The sequence below is a fragment of the Moschus berezovskii genome, chromosome X (assembly GCF_049115385.1).
Source record: "Moschus berezovskii isolate FMDL1 chromosome X, NW_MosBer_1.0, whole genome shotgun sequence".
In the NCBI taxonomy this organism is placed as follows: Eukaryota; Metazoa; Chordata; class Mammalia; order Artiodactyla; family Moschidae; genus Moschus; species Moschus berezovskii.
The window spans coordinates 47,807,708-47,828,992 of record NC_142488.1 but is presented as its reverse complement, the minus strand read 5'-3'; the positions used below and the strand labels follow the sequence as shown (position 1 = coordinate 47,828,992).

Sequence of the window (21,285 nt, the reverse complement as noted above, 5' to 3'; positions counted from 1 at the left end):
ATTAATATTTCATTATAAGTATATATTATTCATCTTAGTAAATTCAGGCTCCTATAACAAAATACAATAAAGTGTGCATCATGTATATTGTCACCCTGCTTATTTAATGTATATGCAGAGTATATCATGAGGAACGCTGGGCTGGAAGAAGCACAAGCTGGAATCAAGATTGCTGGGAAAAATATCAATAACCTCAGATATGCAGATGACACTACCCTTATGGCAGAAAGTGAAGAGGAACTAAAAAGCCTCCTGATGACAGTGAAAGAGGAGAGTGAAAAGGTTGGCTTGAAGCTCAACATTCAGAAAACAAAGATCATGGCATCTGGTCCCATCACTTCATGGGAAATAGATGGAAAAACAGTGGAAACAGTGTCAGACTTTATTTTTTTGGGCTCCACAATCACTGCAGATGCTGATTGCAGCCGTGAAATTAAAAGACGTTTACTCCTTGGAAGGAAAGTGATGACCAACCTTGATAGTATATTAAAAAGCAGAGACATTACTTTGCCAACCAAGGTCCGTCTAGTCAAGGCTATGGTTTTTCCCGTGGTCATGTATGGATGTGAGAGTTGGACTGTGAAGAAAGCTGATCGCCGAAGAATTGATGCTTTTGAACTGTGGTGCTGGAGAAGACTCTTTAGAGTCCCTTGGACTGCAAGGAGGTCCAACCAGTCCATTCTAAAGGAGATCAATCCTGGGGGTTCATTGGAAGGACTGATGCTAAGGCTGAAACTGCAACACTTTGGCCACCTCATGCGACGAGTTGACTCACTGGAAAAGACTCTGATGCTGGGAAAGGTTGGGGGTGGGAGGAGAAGGGGACGACAGAGAATGAGATGGCTGGATGGCATCACCGACTCTGCGGACATGAGTTTGAGTGAACTCCGGGAGTTGGTGATGGACAGGGAGGCCTGGTGTCCTGTGATTCATGGGGTCGCAAACAGTCGGACATGACTGAGTGGCTGAACTGAACTGAACTGAACTGATATAAACAACAGAAACTTCTTGTAGTTCTGTTGGCTGGAAGTCCAAGGAACTGAACATGGAACTCAGTATGGTTGGATTCTGGTGAGGGTTATTTTCTAGCTCTATTATTTTCATTCATATGTGTGCTACTATGCTTTTAGTATATGCTTAATTATCCAAAAGACTGCATTGTCTTGAATGTTTTGAAAATTTTATGAATGTTTACTATCTGCAACAGGTATATATTGCTTCCCTTTGTTAGTGATTTCAGTTGGATAGTCATCAGTCCCAGAGACTTAATCTCAAAGGGGTCATTACAATTGTGGGGCCCCAAAGGTAGAGTATGACACAGTTTGTTGGACAATATCCATAGCAGAACATTGTTTTGGGCCACATTAAAAATGCTGATGTGTGATGCTGATCTAAAGAACCAAACACAATACCCAAGCGATCAGTTTTCAATATCCAAAGGATCCAGTTAGGTACTGGGCCTCCTTTTTGGTGGGGAAGGGGAAAAAGACAATTTTTCTTTGACTATTTGAAGAACTAAGTATTATAAATCTGGCTCATGTAGTACTGAGAAACATTACTTGGTAAGCAGACTCTTGAAATTTGCTGGGGATTTTTAACCACTCTGTCTAGCCTGGGCTGTGAAGACTAAGGCTTCTACCTATCAACCATCAAGATGTCATGTATTTAGAAATTTTTGAAAATCATAATGTAGAAGCATTTGTGACATACCCAATTTTGGCAAATGCCAGTGGAGTTTAAGTAACCCTGAAGGAGTACAAGAAAAATTCACTGGAGATCTTTTCACCTGAATGCCAAAAGATCTTGATCTTCAGATGCCAGGAGTATGGGAAAGAAGATGTTGTCAACATTTAAAAGTGTATCATGTACCATTAGCCTGTGTAATGGCTTTAACTAGAGTCACATTGTCTGCAACAGTTTAGAGTATAGGAGAAACAAGTGAATTTAACAATAGTCCCCTCCAAGCTTGAAGCTTTTTTTGCACACGGCTGTACTTAAAATTCTAACCACATGTGCTTCCTTCAATTCCTTAAATCTTGGCTGTGAATTTTTTCCTCTTGGGATGCACCCAGAAGGGGACAGGGAGGTTGGTGGGAACATGATTTATGTGCCTCACTAATACTGCTCTATGGCTGAATCTCATTTGGCCCCTATGGGGCAGGGAAATACAAGTATCTGTTCCGACTATATATTCAGATTAGAGATAATAACTAGAGTGCACAGAGTTGGCCCCAAAGTTTCACTCTCAAGGTCTTACTGTCTTCCTTTTTGCACTTTAAACCCAGTTCAATTTTCATTAGCTCATTTTCGATAACATTTCTTCCACAGGTCTGGGAAAAATAGTGACTTGAGTGTCCAAATCTACCAGGTCCACTGAAGTTTGACTCTTTCCCTTCCCTCAAATTTTCCATCATACTCAGAGAGGTCCATATGAACTTTGACCCCACTGGGGACAAGGTGCCCTTAGCTCTCATCCTGCAACTGCTTCCTTAAGTTCAGTTCAGTTCAGTCACTCAGTCGTGTCCGACTCTTTGCGACCCCATGAATCACAGCATGCCAGGCCTCCCTGTCCATCACCAACTCCCGGAGTTCACTCAAACTCCTGTCCATCGAGTCGGTAATGCCATCCAGCCACACTGGGCTGCTTCCTTAATTCCACCTTATTAGAAGATGGAGGACTATTTATGCATAGTTTATTCGTACATTCACCATCAATTGTCATGAAGTACACACAAATTCTATTAATTGGCTCTTGAGGTCCTCATTCCTCCTCTTGCAGAAACATGTCTCTGTCAGTATTTTATCCTCACTACTTTAAGTATCAAGAGTGAAGATTCAGTTCAGTTCAGTTCAGTCGTGTCCGACTCTCCGCGACCCCATGAATCACATCACGCCAGGCCTCCCTGTCCATCACCAACTCCCGGAGTTCATTCAAACTCATGTCCACAGAGTCGGTGATACCATCCAGCCATCTCATTCTCTGTCGTCCCCTTCTCCTCCCTCCCCCAACCCTTCCCAGCATCAGAGTCTTTTCCAGTGAGTCAACTCGTCGCATGAGGTGGCCAAAGTATTGCAGTTTCAGCTTTAGCATCAGCCCTTGAAGTTGAAAAACATCCATTTCTGCTTTATTGACTATGCCAAAGCCTTTGACTGTGTGGATCACAATAAACTGTGGAACATTCTGAAAGATATGGGAATACCAGACCACCTGACCTGCCTCTTGAGAAACTGTATGCAGGTCAGGAAGCAACAGTCAGAACTGTACATGGAACAACAGACTGGTTCCAAATAGGAAAAGGAGTACGTCAAGGTTGTATATTGTCACCTTGCTTATTTAACTTATATGCAGAGTACATCATGAGGAACGCTGGGCTGGAAGAAGCACAAGCTGGAATCAAGATTGCTGGGAGAAATATCAATAACCTCAGGTATGCAGATGACACCAATCTTATGGCAGAAAGTGAAGAAGAACTAAAGAGCCTCTTGATGAAAGTGAAAGAGGAGAGTGAAAAAGTTGGCTTAAAGCTCAACATTCAGAAAACGAAGATCATGGCATCTGGTCCCATCACTTCATGGCAAATAGATGGGGAAAGAGTGGCTGACTTTATTTTCTTGGGCTCCAAAATCACTGCAGATGGTGACTGAAGCCATGAAATTAAAAGATGCTTGCTCCTTGGAAGGAAAGTTATGACCAACCTAGGCAGAATATTAAAAAGCAGAGACATTACTTTGCCAACAAAAGTCCATCTTGTCAAGGCTATGGTTTTTCCAGTGGTCATGCTTGGATGTGAGAGCTGGACTATAAATAAAGCTGATCGCCAAAGAATTGATGCTTTTGAACTGTGGTGTTGGAGAAGACTCTTGTGAGTCCCTTGGACTACAAGGAGATCCAACCAGTCCATCCTAAAGGAGATCAGTACTGAGTGTTCATTGGAAGGACTGATGTTAAAGCTGAAGCTCCAATACTTTGGCCACCTGATACAAAGAGCTGATTCATTTGAAAAGACCCTGATGCTGGGAAAGACTGAAGGCAGGAGAAGGGGACGACAGAGGATGAGATGGTTGGATGGCATCACTGACTCAATGGGCATGAGTTTGAGTAAACTCCGGGAGTTGGTGTTGGACAGGGAGGCCTGGCGTGCTGTGGTCCATGGGGTTGTGAAGAGTCGTAGAAGACTGAGCGACTGAACTGAAGTGAACCCTGTTTGTGAGCTAGCAAGTTACCTGTCACATTTTTCTGGGTGCCAGTAGAATATATGAGATTTTTGGTCATAGACAAAGGATAGTTTATTACTCACATTAATAAAATAGTATCAGTGTTTTTACCCTGTAAGCCTGAGTCCCATTCCCTATAGGGTGATGAAGAATGCTTACATGACACATACATATAAATTAACTTGCATTACAAAGGAGGAAATCTCAGTTTGGTATCCTTAAACTTTTATCATGGGCAGTAAGCATTCCTTTCCTTTGCTCTTAAGAGACATTATCTTCATTATATTGGAGTAAGCATTCCTGCCCTTTGTTCCAGAGGGAATCACTACCTTCCAAAGACTCTATGCAGTCCTGCTTTCACTTCAGATGGAGATACTATTCTGTCTTTGAAGGCTGTTTACCATTTAAACATCTCTTTAAAAATAGCTCAAAACAAAGAATTGTCAGTGTTTTGCTCGCCAGATGTACAGTAACATGTGAGGCACGTGAAGAATTGTCTTTCAACAATATATAAGAATGAAACTTCTGGAAATGAAACATTTTCTATCTATGCTATCACTAGATAATGGCAGATTTCTCTCTGACAAACTCTCACCTAGAATGCATGGATCTCCCACTTATTTAACTGGTCAATAATTATTTTCAAACCTCATGTATTGCTGATCTAATGTATGTGAGATCATGTTACTTTTTCATTTTCCTAGTTACTGATGAGATTCATATAGTTAACAAATGTTTATTACACACTTACATTATGCCAGGTACTCTTTTAAGGAAGAAAAAGCATGCACTTTCAGGGTTTACATTCTGGTCGGGAAACAGTAAATATATTAACTAAGTAAACTATATATTATGTTAGCAGATGTCATATTATGGACAAGATACAATAAGGTAATGGGGAGCTGATTAAAGAAATGTGCATTTACTGACTGTGATCTACTTGTGATTGCCTAGTTTGCCAAGTTTTGTATAGGCTGTGATATTTCCTCAAGGAATACATTTTTATTTAATTCATTTTAACTATCACAGTCTGTAATATAATCTTACTGACTCCACTTTGAATATGATGATTTTGATATTAGGGGCATCCATATCTTCAAATAATCGAAAGTTTCAAACTTTTCTTTCATCACTTGTGCACTTTTTGCATGTAAAATAAACCTTTCCCATTTCTATAGGAAAAAAAAAAACTGAACATTCACTTATTCTAAAAGTTTTATAAATATTACCTTCTAAATTTAAGTAATAATGTTTATATGCACGAAGAATTTGTGTGTAGGATGTGATGAAGGGATTTAAGCTTATATTTTGTCATATGGAAAACAGATTAATGCAGCATCATTTATTGAATAAAATGTCTTTTCATCATTCATCTGAACTACCACCTCTATTATGATTCAAATTTCCTGTATGTAAATCTGTTTTCAGGTTGCTCTTCTGTTTCACTAGTATATGTGATCTCCCTTTTCCCAAACTTGACCACAAACTTATTACATTCCAGCGTCTCCAGAATGATTCTGTGAAGAATATAAAACAAATCATACCCAGCCTCTGCTAGAAATACTAGAATGACTCCCCACCACGCTCACTGGAAAAGCCAAATTCCATTCTAGGACCTTCAAAACTCTAAGGTATCTGTTTTGGGATCCCATCACCTCTTTGAAACCACTTCCTGATATTCTCTACCTTGCTCATTCAGCTTCAGCCACACTGGTAACCTCAGTGTTATTTGAACATGACAGTCCTACTCCTGCCTTGAGAGCTCAGCATTTGCTGTACCTCTGCCTGGAATGCTCCTTCCCCAGACAGCCACAGGGCCAGTTCTCTTATTGTCTTTAGGCCTTTACTCAAAAGCTATCTTCTAAGTGAAGCCCTCTCTTACTTCATAATCTCTCCAACTTCAGCCTCCCTGGGACTTCCATAGCCCATTCTTTATTTTTCTACTTATCATCATCATTTTGAAAATAATTTATCCTCTTATTTTTATCTTGGTTACTCTCTTCCACACTAAAATGAAAGTTCCATGAGGGTAAGATTATTTTATTTGTTTCTTTTCTTTATTACAATAAGTTCCTGTGTCTAGAAGACTGACTAGCTGAGAGCCCACCTGAAGTAAGTAATGGTGAGATGAAGATAAAGCAAATAAATTAAAAAGCAAAGGCAGTCAAAGTAAGTCAAAGAGGAGCTTAGCAATTTCTCCTGGGTCTAACCCCAAAGTGACCAATGCAAATGCTTCCAGGGGACATCTGGGCATTTTATTAGAATGAAGCAGGCCATCTGGGGGCATGGCCCACTTGAGAGAGCATTCTGAGTTTTAAATGGGATGAGCCCTTCCTCAGAGTCAACTGCTTGTGTCCTTGTTGGAACGTGGGCCCTAACCCTTGGTCTATTTTTTTTTTGTTTGTTTTTTAAGGTAAGCCAGAAATGCGGAGTTTTGAAATGCAAAATCCCCCAGATGTCTATACAGCTAATTTTAAAATGGAGAATTATAAAAACATGAAGATCAAGCAAAATATGACAGTGGGCTGAAATTGGCCCATGAGTGACCTGTAGGTATTTGCTAGACTGAATTATGTGATGCATGAAAGAAAACCTATCCCTGCTCTGGTGAGGTGGGCTCACCTTGTGTAGTTCTTGAGGCAAACAGCCTCAGGTCATGTTGGGTGGAGAGAAAGAACTGGAATTACCAACTTCTTTCCACTCCGGGAAGCTCCCTGCCTTCCTCTCTGCCGGCTATGCCTTGAGTTACTGGGCAGAAGAGAGACAGAAGCACTGTTTCTTTGAGGGCAGTGAAGAATGTGGAGTGGGAAAACCAGAGAGAGTTTTGAAGGGAACATCCACAGCTGGACTGGGGGAAGGAAAGGAAGAGAGAAGGACAAAGACACATGTATTGGGACCATACCTCAGAGGGAATTTATTGGGAGTTACCACACCTTCTTCCCACCAACGACTTATGTGGCATTATACAGTCAAAGGACTTAGTTATACAAAGCCACAACTCCCCGCCCAACTGCCCATGGCACCTATCTCACCTGAAAATAGAACTGCACACATTTCTAGTACAGTTCCCTGTGTGCTTGAAGTGGGCAAGACTAGTCAGGAGGTACCCGTGAAGAGTCAGTAGGCGTTCTTTTTGTTGGAGTATTGCCAGAATGGGGCTTCTGGAGGCAGCAGACCTCCATCTGGTGAAGCACTGGGGAGAGATACCTATGGTTTCAGGCAGCTGCTGAGAGAAGCATGGGCAGTCAAGTATTCCCCCATGCCCTGGAGAGAAGCATTAAGTTCAGTCCTCTGTAAGGAGGCAAGGTATAGTTCAGGAAGTTGAAGAACAGTGAGATGAGTGCAGTATCTGAGTTGAGCAAGTTTTCTTTTTTCTGGATAAAATGCTTTCCAAATGCAAGGGGGCACATCTCTAAAGTTCTGAGACCTCCACTGACTCATTCCCGAAAAAATCATTTATTCAGTGTAGAGGAAGTGAACTAAGAACTTCAGGTCTGAGATTTACTGCCCCTGGGTCCTCTGGAAAATATGAGGCAACTGCCTACAGCCCCCTGCTATGGAGCACCATGCTAGTGTGTTTAGGCTGAGGGCTGGGCTCTGCTCAGCAGGTGTGGCATGAACTCCCTGATATAATAAAAGCCTTTTATGTATAAACTTGGCTCCTGCTTAACTCCTGAGACATTCCTGTCAAAATTTCCCTCTAAAGAAGCTCCAATCCATCTGGTTTCTTCATTGCCACATTCTTGGTGCACAGACTTAGGGAGGGCAACTTGGATACTGCCAGAAGTGCTATTTTTCTTGGGTTTTCCAATCTCTCATGGACCCCACACCTCACGCCCTGTTTTCTCTATTTTCACTCTCTCTGTGGAACAAGGAGAATTCACCTTCCTCACTGTTCCTCCCCTTCTGGAGCATCCTTTTAGCTTCTTTTCAGATTTCTGCCAACTTTATCTTTGTCTCCCTTGCTCTGAACTTCTTCTAAATGTATTTGTGTCCCTCTTTACTCAATTTATCCTGATTTCCTCTCAACCCCAAGATTTCACTCTCTGTCTGTTATTCTTCAACCCCCCCCCCCAGTTGGCTGACTCCTCCTCTTAGGTTATCCCTCTCCCTAGAAGCCTCTCCATTTCTGACCCCTTCCCACCTCCTTTCTTAAGCAGCCATCTCTCCTCCTTTCCCCCCAAATCGATCTCTAGTTCCTTCTCCTCTCCTTAGACCAGACCAGCTAAGTCCTGTTCCATTTTTAGATGACTGATTATGATACTAGCTGAACTTTATTCACGGCCTGAATTTGCACTTGTTCCTTCCTTTCACGTCCCCTCAACCAAACACACCCAACCTTTTCACCATGACAAATTCCTTACACACAGCATGTCATAGCTACATAAACTTATATTTTTCAGAACAAAACAACAGTTTTGTTGGCAATGATGATGGGTTATTAGGGACCCCTATACTTTCAGTACACTGAAAAGCAACATTTTTTGTGTTTCTCCAAATCATACATTTGCCTACATACACGTGATAATGTTTACCCTAACCATTAAGACTTTTTCACCAAATCATAGACATAGATATGGAAATCATCATCAAACTTGATGAAGTACACAGAAGGTTTGGCTTTAACTTGGTGAATGACTTTGCCTGTCCTTTTGGAGCCATCTTCTTTGGTATATTCTACATGTTTACCTATGAGGCCATCTATAACTCCTTCTGGCTCTCTCTCTTTTGGAGAAGACTTACTCGACTCTGGCATGATATGGAGGTCACCTTCTTTATAATCATCTAAAAGCTGGTACATGTACAACACAGGATCTTTCTCATAGGTAATATAAAACCAGGCTTTCATGATGGGTGCTTGGGCTAAGACCATCCCCCGCCATCCATCCTTAGAACCATGCTCACCCTCAAACATGTGTTCCACAGCTTTACCAATTATGGTATTTGCAAGGCGCACATCTCTGACTCGAGAAAATGGCACTTTATCAGGAAGGATTTTAAGCTTTAAAATCCTTTTATCTCTGTGAAGTTCCAGTCCATAGACACAGTCAATTCCATCATATTTCACGAGATAAAGAGAGGGATTTATAGGCACCTGATCCAGAACGGTTCCTTTCCACTGGGTGATGGGCTCATCGCCTTCCTTCCATCCATGTGAAATTCTGCAGCCCACGATGTTCCTGCAGGGCTGGGAGGAAGGTCTGCCCCTCTGTTTCTTCTGAGAAATCTTTTTCTTCCTCATACTTGCAGACAAGGTGTGGCCATCAACAATTTCCCTGGTTTGCTGCCTTGCAGTTGCCTTTTTGTGAGGTGTCTTCATACCTGCAAGGGGAGGAAAGAGGCTAGGGAGAAACAGTTAGTGTACTGTAGTGTGAAATTTTATTTCTCTGTATTGCAAATTCCCTGGGCATCAGGTATATGTATTGCCATCCAAGTTATTGGATGTCCAACAGAGATGCTGGCTATCAAAATATTATTGGATATTTGCCTGCAGTGTTCTCCCGCCAAACTTATTTGGCTGTGCTGGAGGGTTGGAAAGGTGATAGTTTTGGTTGTTGAGCCCCCAGCAAGAGGGAGCAGGCTCCTTTGGCTAATAGCTCTGTTGCCATCTTAGACTCCCCATACCAAACACAAATATTCATCACTTATTAGCTCCCACTCAGTTTCTCCATTTGCATGAACATAGTACCCTTTCCCCCAGCTCATTTTCATTTGCTCTTAATCTGTCTTGCCTCCCATCCCCATTCCTTCTGCCTGTTGTTCAAGTCTCCTTCATATCTCTTCCTGGTCTACCCCATTTTGCCGCTGGGTGCCCAGAACAAATCTATTTCTCTTTCTGGGGCCACCTTTATATACCACTCAGGTGCTCACCCCATCCCCCATCCCCAAATCAACTTTCTCAGTCTCCCTCATCTTCCATTCCAGCACAGAACCCAAATTTTCCCTCTTGGCACCCACCAACCCGCATCCTCCGATTCTCTAGTCCAGCGCCCACCTCCCCAAGTCGGGGGACCGCAGGTCCCGCGTGTCCAAATCGGACACCTCACTGCTGCCTCCGCTGTGAACCTGTGGTGAAAGAGGATCAGCAGGCGACAAGTTCGGAGTTTGCAAGAGCTGGGAGGTAAGGATCCTTAGGCGAGGACCGTGTCTAGGAAGACAGATGGGCTGACGAAGAGGATGGCGGCAGTGTCTCCAACACCGGGCTCGGGGGCCCTCCACCTCCTTGACGGTGACGGCCTCTCTGCCACATCGGGATCCCAGAAGCCGCTGCCGCAGCCGCAGTCTCCTCCCTCTTACCATCGCGCAGCTTCCTGCCAGGAGAGAGGCCGCCCCTTCCTGCCAAACACTGCCACCCTCCCCACCTCCTCTACTCCCCGGCCCACCTCTGCTCTGTGCCTGGGAGGTGTTTCTATCTCCCGGCCGCACGCCATTCCAAAATCTGGAGGCGCCTTGCTAAACCCACATCACCCCACCCCAACCAGCCTTGCGTTCTGTCTCCAGATCAGGGGCCCCCATTTCCCCCACCCTACCCCTACCGCAGTGCCCGTGCCCCATCTGTTTTCCCATTTTCCAAGAATTTCCCTTCTCTTCCCCTCCTGTGCCCTTCCGATATTAGTCTCTATATACGGAAACCTGCGTTTCTTGTCATTTAAGGGGATTTGAGACAGGACGAGAGAAATGAGCTTGTGCTTATTTGCATCTTGATACAATCTCTAGGGAATTTTTACTCTCTGGTCATTTCCAGACTTCTTGAAAATATTTATTTTCTCCCTTTTCTTCTTTTTCACAGATTGAAAAGAATTGCATGCATTATGTGGACTCTGTAAAATTCAGAAAATTCACTATAAGAAAATACTCTACCCTAAAATCACTATAAATCTCATTCCCCAGGGCTTCAAGCAAAATATAAACACTTTATTTCCTTCACTTTTTTTTTCTACTTTTAGAGATCTGGGGTCATTTTGCAGATTCAATTCTTAAAAATTGTTTGCAAAATCATTTTTATGGTATTTTGAAAATACAGTGTATATAGCAATATTACAAGTAATAAGTACTCTCCACTAAAATTTTACCTGTTTATATTGAAGCATTTTAAAATTAAAATATTATCAATAAAATGTAATTCTCTTTTATTCTCTAATCCTGATCCTATTCTCTTCTTCCTCTCTGTTTTTTTTTTTTTTTATATATACATACAGGTTTATTTAAATGATCAGATCTACACTTTTGGAGGCTGTTTGAAGCATCTTATCAAAAGAAAAAACATTTTAAGCAAGAGGTTAAAAAATTTTTTTGACCCAAAGGCCATTTAATACAGTAAATCCTACTTGGATAGTTTAGCAAACATTTTTTTTTTTTAAACCCACATGCAACAGACTGGTTAGTTGGATACACAGATTTGGTTTCAAAGCTGAAATGCCCCTGGTGTAATAGATCTTCTCATGAAATTCAGTTATTTTATATTATGCCTTAAGAAAAAGGGACACATATCTATTGACAACTTAAGTATTAACTCGATAGGCTACCTGGTGATATAAATATGGAAAAAAGTGGGCATGGATTAGGAGTGAAAAGACTATGACACCAGTCCATCTAGGACTGCAAAAAATGTTAAATTCTATCCTAGAACCTTCAGTTCAGTTCAGTCGCTCAGTCGTGTCTGACTCTTTGAGACCCCATGAATCACAGCACACCAGGCCTCCCTGTCCATCACCAACTCCTGGAGTTCACTTAAACTCATGTCCATCGAGTCGGTGATGCCATCCAGCCGTCTCATTCTCGGTCGTCCCGGTCTCCTCCCACCCCCAATCCCTCCCAGCATCAGAGTCTTTTCCAGTGAGTCAACTCATAGCATGATTGGAGTTTCAGCTTTAGCATCAGTCCTTCCAATGAACACCCAGGATTGATCTCCTTTAGAATGGACTGGTTGGACCTCCTTGCAGTCCAAGGGACTCTCAAGAGTCTTCTCCAGCACCACAGTTCAAAAGCATCAATTCTTCAGCGATCAGCTTTCTTCACAGTCCAACTCTCATATCCATACATGACCACAGGAAAAACCATAGCCTTGACTAGATGGACCTTGGTTGGCAAAGTAATGTCTCTGCTTTTTAATATGCTATCTAGGTTGGTCATAACTTTCCTTCCAAGGAGTAAGCGTCTTTTAGTTTCATGGCTGCAATCAGCATCTGCAGTGATTTTGGAGCCCTCCAAAATAAAGTCTGACAATGTTTCCACTGTTTCCCCATTTATTTCCCATGAAGTGATGGGATGAGATGCCATGATCTTTGTTTTCTGAATGTTGAGCTTCAAGCCAACCTTTTCACTCTCCTCTTTCAGTTTCATCAAGAGGCTTTTGAGTTCCTCTTCACTTTCTGCCATAAGGGTGGTGTCATCTGCATATCTGAGATTAGTGATATTTCTCCCGGCAATCTTGATTCCAGCTTGTGATTCTTCCAGCCCAGCGTTCCTCATGATGTACTCTGCATATACGTTAAATAAGCAGGGTGACAATATACAATCTTGACGTACTCCTTTTCCTATTTAGAACCAGTCTGTTGCTCCATGTCCAGTTCTAACTGTTGCTTCCTGACCTGTATACAGGTTTCTCAAGAGGCAAGTCAGGTGGTCTGGTATTCCCATCTCTTTCAGAATGTTCCACAGTTTATTGTGATCCACACAGTCAAAGGCTTTGGCATCGTCAAGGAAGCAGAAATAGATGTTTTTCTGGAACTCTCTTGCTTTCTCCATGATCCAGCGGATGTTGGCAATTTGATCTCTGGTGCCTCTGCCTTTTCTAAAACCTGCTTGAACATCTGGAAGTTCACGGTTCACATATTGCTGAAGCCTGGCTTGGAGAATTTTGAGCATGACTTTACTAGCATGTGAGATGAGTGCAATTGTGCGGTAGTTTGAGCATTCTTTGGCATTGCCTTTCATTGGGATTGGAATGAAGACTGACCTTTTCCAGTCCTGTGGCCACTGCTGAGTTTTCCAAATTTGTTGGCATATTGAGTGCAGCACTTTGACAGCATCATCTTTCAGGATTTGAAATAGCTCAATTGGAATTCCATCACCTCCACTAGCTTTGTTCGTAGTGATGCTTTCTAAGGCCCACTTGACTTCACTTCCAAGATGTCTGGCTCCACGTGAGTGATCACAACCTAAAACAAGAAAAAAAAAAGTCAAATATTCCACTCCATATAGACCCCATCTGGCCCAAACCATCCCCCAAGGAGTGCACCCCCAACAGATGAGGTTTACTAACCACCTGCTACAGATGTTACTATGTCACTAATTAACAATGATCACAGAAAATGTTTCATACCGGAGGTTTTGTTATCATACACAACACATTAGTGGCTGCAGGAGTCTTCCTCCAAGAACTACTTGTCATAAGGAAAGCTGACAAATGTCCTCACCACTGGTCCAAGAAACCACAGCTAAGAGACAGAGCATTCATTGGCATGTGGAGCTCTCTGGCAGGCTCCCCGTTCTAGTAAAAATGGCTGGGATGTGGCGGACAGTCCCAATTGGGTGCTGAATCCTCCTACTCTTGGGCCTGCTTGCGGGTCAACTTGTAGATCTCAGTAGGCCCATCCACGTGGGTGATAGTGGTGGTGAGCTGGAGTTCTTCCCCACTGTGCACACCCAGATCACCATTGGGTTGGTCTTCCCTATAGTTCTTATGGGATGGCACATACAAGAACATCAAAGCAAAGACATACAGGTTCCACATGCCATAGATGCCAATGAAAAAGGCACTGTTCACTTGGAACGTGATGCTGCCCTACTTCCAATGGCCTTCAGTCACCTGACTAACAATGAAAAAGATGACAGTCTTGGCAGCACAGGCCAAGGTGATAAACATGAGGAACTTGAACCTGAAAATTAGCCCCTCATAATGTAGCCGCCCGACTTTGCTCATGGCTGGCAGGCTAGACTGCTTCCCGTTGATGTTCTGAAAAACCTGAAAGGCTATGAAGCACAGAAACAGGAAGTAGAGGCAGAGGCAGATCCCAGCCACTATGATGAAGGCCTTATCCAGTTCTGTTCCGACATCTGTAGTCCAGATACTATAGAAGGGATTCGTGAGTTGTACCCCTCTCTCACACATGTCAAATATGAAAAGGCAGAAAGAGCCAACAGCAATTGGTCTGACTTGCTTCCAATACCATGCTTTGTGATTCCGCTCATGCTGGTCCACCATGTGCTCACCACAGAAGATGATCCAGAAGGAGAGAAGCATTGCATAGACGATGCCCCGTCAGATATCACCAAACAACAGCATCCAGGTCCAGTCAAACCCAATGAAAAACCACTCCACTGGAATGTTGATAAAAGTCATGGAAATCCCAGGGGCAAAGAAGACTTTTTCCAGGAGCACTGGGGGTCAAGACATCATGGTGATCCTCCTTCAATACCACGCCATAATGATGAAGATGCTGGGCGTAAGGAAGGTCTTCATGGCAAACCACACCTTGGTGAAGCCTCCATTTTGGTGAATTCCCACCAGCCGAATATCCTTCATCTCTCCAATCCCAACATTGATTTTCTTCTTCTCATTCACAGGCAGCCGGATATGTAAAAGGTAATACTTATGAGCCACGGACCCAATTTCCATAAAAGGAAGGACATCACATTCATAGTAACAACCTTCAGTTCTAGGGTCTTAGGTGAGGTGAAGGTACATTTGCGTTTCCGGGGCACTCTCTCATGGGTCATTTCGGTCCACTCAGCAAACATATCATCATGGTAAGCCAGAGAAACATCCATGGAAACTTCGGCATTTTCTCTGATTTCATTGTCAGCTTGAATGCAATGTCCAGCTGCAGGATAAATAGCATGAACTGGAACCAAGGACTCATCTCCATGGAAGGGAGGGGGATGTGGACAGAAAACACAATGCCATTGGCTTCAATTTCCCTTGGAATCGCTTCCTTGATGTCTTGGATCTTGTCACATTGGTTGGGTCTCCAAGGCATTAACCATTTTGCCTTGTGATGGTTTCTACGGACATCCACGCATTTCACTGACGTGTAGGTCGTGGAGCAATCAAGCCTCCCACCAGAAAGGCGATGATTTGGAACACAAGCAGAATCCCACCAACAATGCACAGCTTCTTGGTGCTCGTATTTTTTATAATTGCCCCAGCCATTTTTGCACCCCCCCCTTTTTCTTTCCTCCTTGAAATAAATGTTTTAGGGTGTGCTTTTTGCTCCCTCCTCTTTCATGCTCCCTTCTTCCTCGCCTCCTTTCCAGGCACTGCAAAACTTCAGGGGTACGGGGAGCACAGGCAAGGATGGGACCGGGACGAAAGGTACCCGCGCGGATTTCTCCGGCGCAGCCGGCTCGGGCTCCCCCAGTGCCCTGAGCTGTGATTGTCTCTTCTTCCTCTCTAACAATAAAAATCATCATTTAAATTTTGCATACCCTAACCCTCTTTATATTCATAACTATATTATTTACAAACAGATATTATTCAGTTTGTTTTTCATATTTATTTTTTAAATGTCCGTTATGAAAGAGAATTACTCCATACTCTGAGGGGAAAAGCATAATTCTTTCAGTGGCCTACAAGACATTTCTGGGAGATGGCTATGGGTTCTTATGACCCAGCTATATATATGTACTGTGTAACTGATAAGATTATGACATCTCTACAGTTTGTAAAACTAACCAATCATGTACTTAGTTGAACAAGCTTATTTAGCACTTCCTTTTAAAAGTATGTGTATGTATCCACTCTTACAGATATTCAAGAGAATGTTTTGGCTTTTTTTTTAATTAAAAAAGCCTTGCCATCAAGCCTGAAATAGTACTCTGATATGTCTAATAATTTAATTTCTCTGAGCTTTATTTTGAACATAAGTTTAATCATGAATATGTTATGGTTTTGCATCTTGCTTTTGTTACTCAATATTTTGTTTTTAAATTTCTCCCTGTTATATTGCTAACATTCCTTGTTATCTTCAACTCTATTGCAGAATATACATATATAACATTTTTGTCATCCATTTAACAATAAAATCAAGCATCCATTCTCTTGATGGTCATTTAATTCATTTCAACATTTCATTATTACAAACAATGATTCAATGAATAGTTTCCTGGACTTGTTTCAGAGTTTCTGCAGTGTGTACACTGGCAAAAGAAATACTGAGTTGTAGGTATAAGCAATTCAAAATTCCTAAATGTTGCCGAATTTTTGCATTAATTCACTGAACCAAATTATGGTATAATCAGTGCTGTAGGTATTCCATCTTCACCACATTCTAATAAACTCTTCATATTTTCATATTTTTAATGTGTGCCAAACTAGTGAGTGAGGATTGGTAGCTCACTGTTTTCAGTTCAGTTCAGTCGCTCAGTCGTGTCCGACTCTTTGTGACCCCATGAATCACAGCACGCCAGGCCTCCCTGTCCATCACCAAATCCCGGAGTTCTCAAACTCATGTCCATTGAGTCGGTGATGCCATCCAGCCATCTCATTCTCTGTCGTCCCCTTCTCCTCCAGCCCTCAATCACTCCCAGCATCAGAGTCTTTTCCAGTGAGTCAACTCTTCGCATGAGGTGACCAAAGTATTGGAGTTTCACTGCTTTAGTTTATATATTTCTGATTAATGAGTTTCAATTTATTTTCCTGTGGTGTCTTTTGCCATTCAGTAGTCCTATTGTGTGTTTCTCTTCATATCTTTCTTTTAAATTGTTTATCTTTCTAAAATTTATTTTTATATTTTTGATTTTAAAATTATCCAGTTTCATATATTTTATATGTATTTTTAATTACACATAGAATATTGGCATCCATTCCCCTTTTAAATCATTAGACTATTGCAAATAAACATTTACAACATTCACAGTCACTGTGGCTCTATGTATGCCTCAGATTGTTATCTCTGTTATGAATTTGCTGATTTGCCTTCTCTACTTATATACCCATAGAAAATACATTTTGCATATCATTTAATGTAACTACTGTTAATTTTGAGACAGTTTTGTGTACCATTTAAAAAAATGACCATAATTAAACTATAATAAGCCATGAATTAAAAGATATATGGTACATTTAGAGATGTTAAAATGTGAAAAATAAAAATGTAAAAAAGAAAAAATATAAGGAAAGTAAATGGAAATAGTAAATGTTAGTTTTATTCCTCCACAAATATGTAAAAATCTTGGTCTTAGATGAACTATGGTATTATTGGTGAATTTTTAAGCATAAATTATGCCATATTGTTTATATTTTCTAGAACTTATTTTTGCATTAAGCAATGTGTTTTTGGGTTATATCACCATAAGAACATGGTTTCAATTTTTCCCATCTCAAAAACACCCTCTTCTGATTTCACTTACTGTTTCAGCTACCACCTCATATTTTTACTCTCTTTTGCAACAAAACTCCTGAAGGTGTTTCCTATCCATTGTCTTCAATATTTTCCTCTCATTGTCTCTAAAACCTACTCCTACTCTAGTCTGGTTCTCCTGCTCACTTCCCCCACCACTCCATGAAAACTATTCCTGTTAAGAGTCATCAGTGACCACCAATTTTCATTTATTAATCTCCATCTTACTTTACCAGGCTTCTGTGGTGGCTCAAACTGTAAGATAATCTGCCTGCAATGCAGGAGACCCAGGTTTGACTCCTGGGTCGGGAAGATCCCCTGGAGAAGGGAATGGCAACCCACTTCAGTATTCTTGCCTGGAAAAATCCATGGACAGAAGAGTCCGGTGGGCTACAGTCCATGGAAACACAAAGAGTCTGACACAAATGTGTGACTTTCACTTTCATTTTACATCTTACTTTATCTATCAGTGGCCTTTGATCATTCCATCTTCCTTAGAAAACTATTTCCTACACTAAGGATCCCACACTCTTCAGGTTTTTCTGGTAACGCACTGGCTATCTCTTATAAATTCACCTTTATAAATATGTTCCTTCTTATCACTCCCATCTCTTAATGATATTGTTTCCCAGCTCAATCAGTAGATACCTTCTCTATCCACGTTCTCTCCTTTGGTGATCTCATCCAGGGTTATGGCTTTAAATGCCATCTAGAAGTTGAAAAGTCTCAAATTAATATATCTTTTCTGACCTCTCTTTGCACTCCAGACTTGTAAATCTGGTTACTTAATAGACATCTTCATGGGGCTGTCTAACAAAGTCAATACATTCATGCTAAGAGTCTTATATTTCCCCTAAAATCTGCTTCATCTGCAGACCTATCACCCCATTGCAGTAAATTGCAACTTCATCTTTCCCTATTCAAAGGCTACTAACTAAACGTCATTCTTTGTCACAGCCTATATTTAATTCATCATGATTATGTTGGCCTTACTTTCAAAATTTGTCTAAAATCTTACCATATTCATCACTTTCACTACTACTATCTTAATTTTAGCCATCCCCATTTCATGACTAGCCTATAGTAGACTGGTTGCTTGTGCTCTTGTTCCTTAATAGCCTGATCACTTATATCAGTCAAAACCTATAATGACTCCTCACTTCACTCAGAAGAAAAGTAAAAATACAAAGAGTTTCTTACAAGACTATACTTGATCCAGTCTTTTAGCCTCTGGTCTGTTATGTCTCTTTCTGATATCTTCTACCATTCTCACTCATAACACTGAAGAATATAAAATTTCTATGTTTATAGGTCATGATAGATTCAGCAACTCTAAATGTTCAACCTGTCATCTAACTGTGCTCCTTCCACACTGGAATCATTAGTACTCATCAAATAAACAAAAATATTCTCCAACATTCAGGCTTTTGTGTTTGCATTCTCATTTAATGTTCCTTTTCACTATCTATAGCCACAATGGGAGCCACACTGAGGACATAGTTTAAAATTCTTGTCCCAATGCTCCCAGTCGTTTTTATCTTTATTAACTCTTTCCCATACTACTTGTATTAATCAATATATGCTTATCGCTTCTACAAATACCATCCAAATCTTAGTACTATGATATTAAAAATAATTTCTAACACATGAAACAGTACAATGCAAGCATTTCTAGTCAGTGGGCAGTTTTCCTAAAATTGGTAATTCAAAGAAAAAAGCATCTTGAACTCATTATACTTATAATTTCGTGATTCTCAGAGCCAGATCCTCTCTATCCTGCTTTCCAAGAAACAACAAGAGTTTTCTAGAGCAGTGCTAATACAAATATAAACATTAGTCTACAAAGAGGAAACTAATAGATGGAGAAATATACCGTGTTTTTGGATTGGAAGAATAAATATTGTAAAAATGAGTATACTACCCAAAGTAATTTATACATTCAATGCAATCCTTATCAAGCTACCAACGATATTTTTCACAGAACTACAACAAATAATCTCACAATTTGTATGGAAATGCAAAAAACCTCGAATAGCCAAAGTAATCTTGAAGAAGAAGAATGGAACTGGATGAATTAACCTGCCGGACTTCAGGCTCTACTACAAAGCCACAGTCATCAAGACAGTATGGTACTGGCATAAAGACAGAAATATAGATCAGTGGAACAAAATAGAAAGCCCAGAGATAAATCCACACACCTATGGACACCTTATCTTTGACAAAGGAGGCAAGAATATAAAATGAAGAAAAGACAGTCTCTTTAACAAGTGGTGCTGGGAAAACTGGTCAGCCACTTGTAAAAGAATGAAACTAGAACACTTCCTAACACCATACATGAAAATAAACTCAAAATGGATTAGAGAGCTAAATGTAAGACCAGATTCTATAAAACTCCTACAGGAGAACATAGGCAAAACACTCTCTGACATAAATCACAGTAGGATCCTCCAAGACCTACCTCCAAGAATATTGGAAATAAAAGCAAAAATAAACAAATGGGACCTAATTAAAATCAAAAGCTTCTGCACAGCAAAGGAAACTCTAAGCAAGGTGAAAAGACAGCCTTCAGAATGGGAGAAAATAATAACAAATGAAGCAACTGATAAAGGATTAATCTCCAAAATATACAAGCAGCTCCTGCAGCTCAATTCCAGAAAAATGAACGACCCAATCAAAAAATGGGCCAAAGAACTAAACAGACATTTCTCCAAAGAAGACATACAGATGGCTAACAAACACATGAAAAAATGCTCAACATCCCTCATAATCAGAGAAATGCAAATCAAAATCACAATGAGATACCATTTCACACCAGTCAGAATGGCTGCTATCCAAATGTCTACATGCAATAAATGCTGGAGAGGGTGTGGAGAAAAGGGAACCCTCTTAAATTATTGGTGGGAATGCAAACTAGTACAGCCACTATGGAGAACAGTGTGGAGATTCCTCAAAAAACTGGAAATAGAACTGCCATATGATCAAGCAATTGCACTCCTGGGCATACACACTGAGGAAACCAGAATTTTTGAAAGAGACACATGTACTCCAATGTTCATTGCAGCACTGTTTATAATAGCGAGGACAAGGAAGCAACCTAGATGTCCATCTGCAGATGAATGGATAAGAAAGCTTTGGTACATATACAAAATGGAGTATTTTTCAGCCATCAAAAAGAATGCATTTGCATTAGTTCTAATGAGGTGGATGAAATTGGAGCCAATTATACAGAGTGAAGTAAGTCAGAAAGAAAAACATCAATACAGTATACTAACGCATGTATATGGAATTTAGAAAGATGGTAACCTTAACCCTTGGAGAAGGAAATGGCAACCCACTCCGGTGTTCTTGCCTGGAGAATCCCAGGGACTGGGCAGCCTGGTGTCTATGGGGTCGCACAGAGTCGGACACGACTGAAGCGACTTAGCAGCAGCAGCAGCAGCAACCTTAACCCTGTATACGAGACTGCAAAAGAGACATAGGTATATAGAACAGTCTTTGGGACTCTGTGGGAGAGGGTGAAGGTGGGATGATTTGGGAGAATGGCATTGTAGCATGTATATTATCATATGTGAAATGAATCACCAGTCCAGGTTCGACGCATGATACAGGATGCTTGGGGCTGGTGCACAGGGATGACTTGGAGGGAGCATAGGGGGAAGAGGGAAGTGGGAGGGGGGTTCAAGAAAGGGAACACATGTACACCCGGGGCAGATTCGTGTCAATGTAT

The 21,285-nt window shown here is 41.2% G+C and overlaps 1 protein-coding gene and 1 pseudogene across 2 annotated transcripts; both read right to left on the bottom strand.

Moving 5' to 3' along the window:
• Nucleotides 1-3,557: 3,557 nt before the first annotated feature.
• LOC129534962 (spindlin-2) lies at nt 3,558-10,493 on the bottom strand. 2 transcript variants are annotated; one of them, XM_055393497.2, is made up of 2 exons: nt 10,211-10,493; nt 3,558-9,557 (listed from the first exon to the last, which is right to left on the bottom strand). In XM_055393497.2, exon 2 carries the CDS (start codon nt 9,533-9,535, stop codon nt 8,759-8,761), a length of 777 nt encoding a protein of 258 aa, XP_055249472.1. In that variant the 5' UTR covers nt 9,536-9,557; nt 10,211-10,493; the 3' UTR covers nt 3,558-8,758. The 2 variants fall into 2 exon arrangements, with proteins under 2 accessions (XP_055249472.1, XP_055249473.1); XM_055393498.2 differs by having other exon boundaries at nt 3,558-9,537.
• A 3,269-nt stretch (nt 10,494-13,762) lies between these two features.
• On the bottom strand, nt 13,763-15,370 carry LOC129534905 (protein wntless homolog pseudogene; annotated as a pseudogene).
• Between the last annotated feature and the right edge of the window lie 5,915 nt (nt 15,371-21,285).

What these genes read in the sequence shown, in the direction of transcription:
- LOC129534962 (XM_055393497.2), bottom strand. Translation starts at nt 9,535, where the DNA reads ATGAAGACACCTCACAAAAAGGCAACTGCAAGGCAGCAAACCAGGGAA.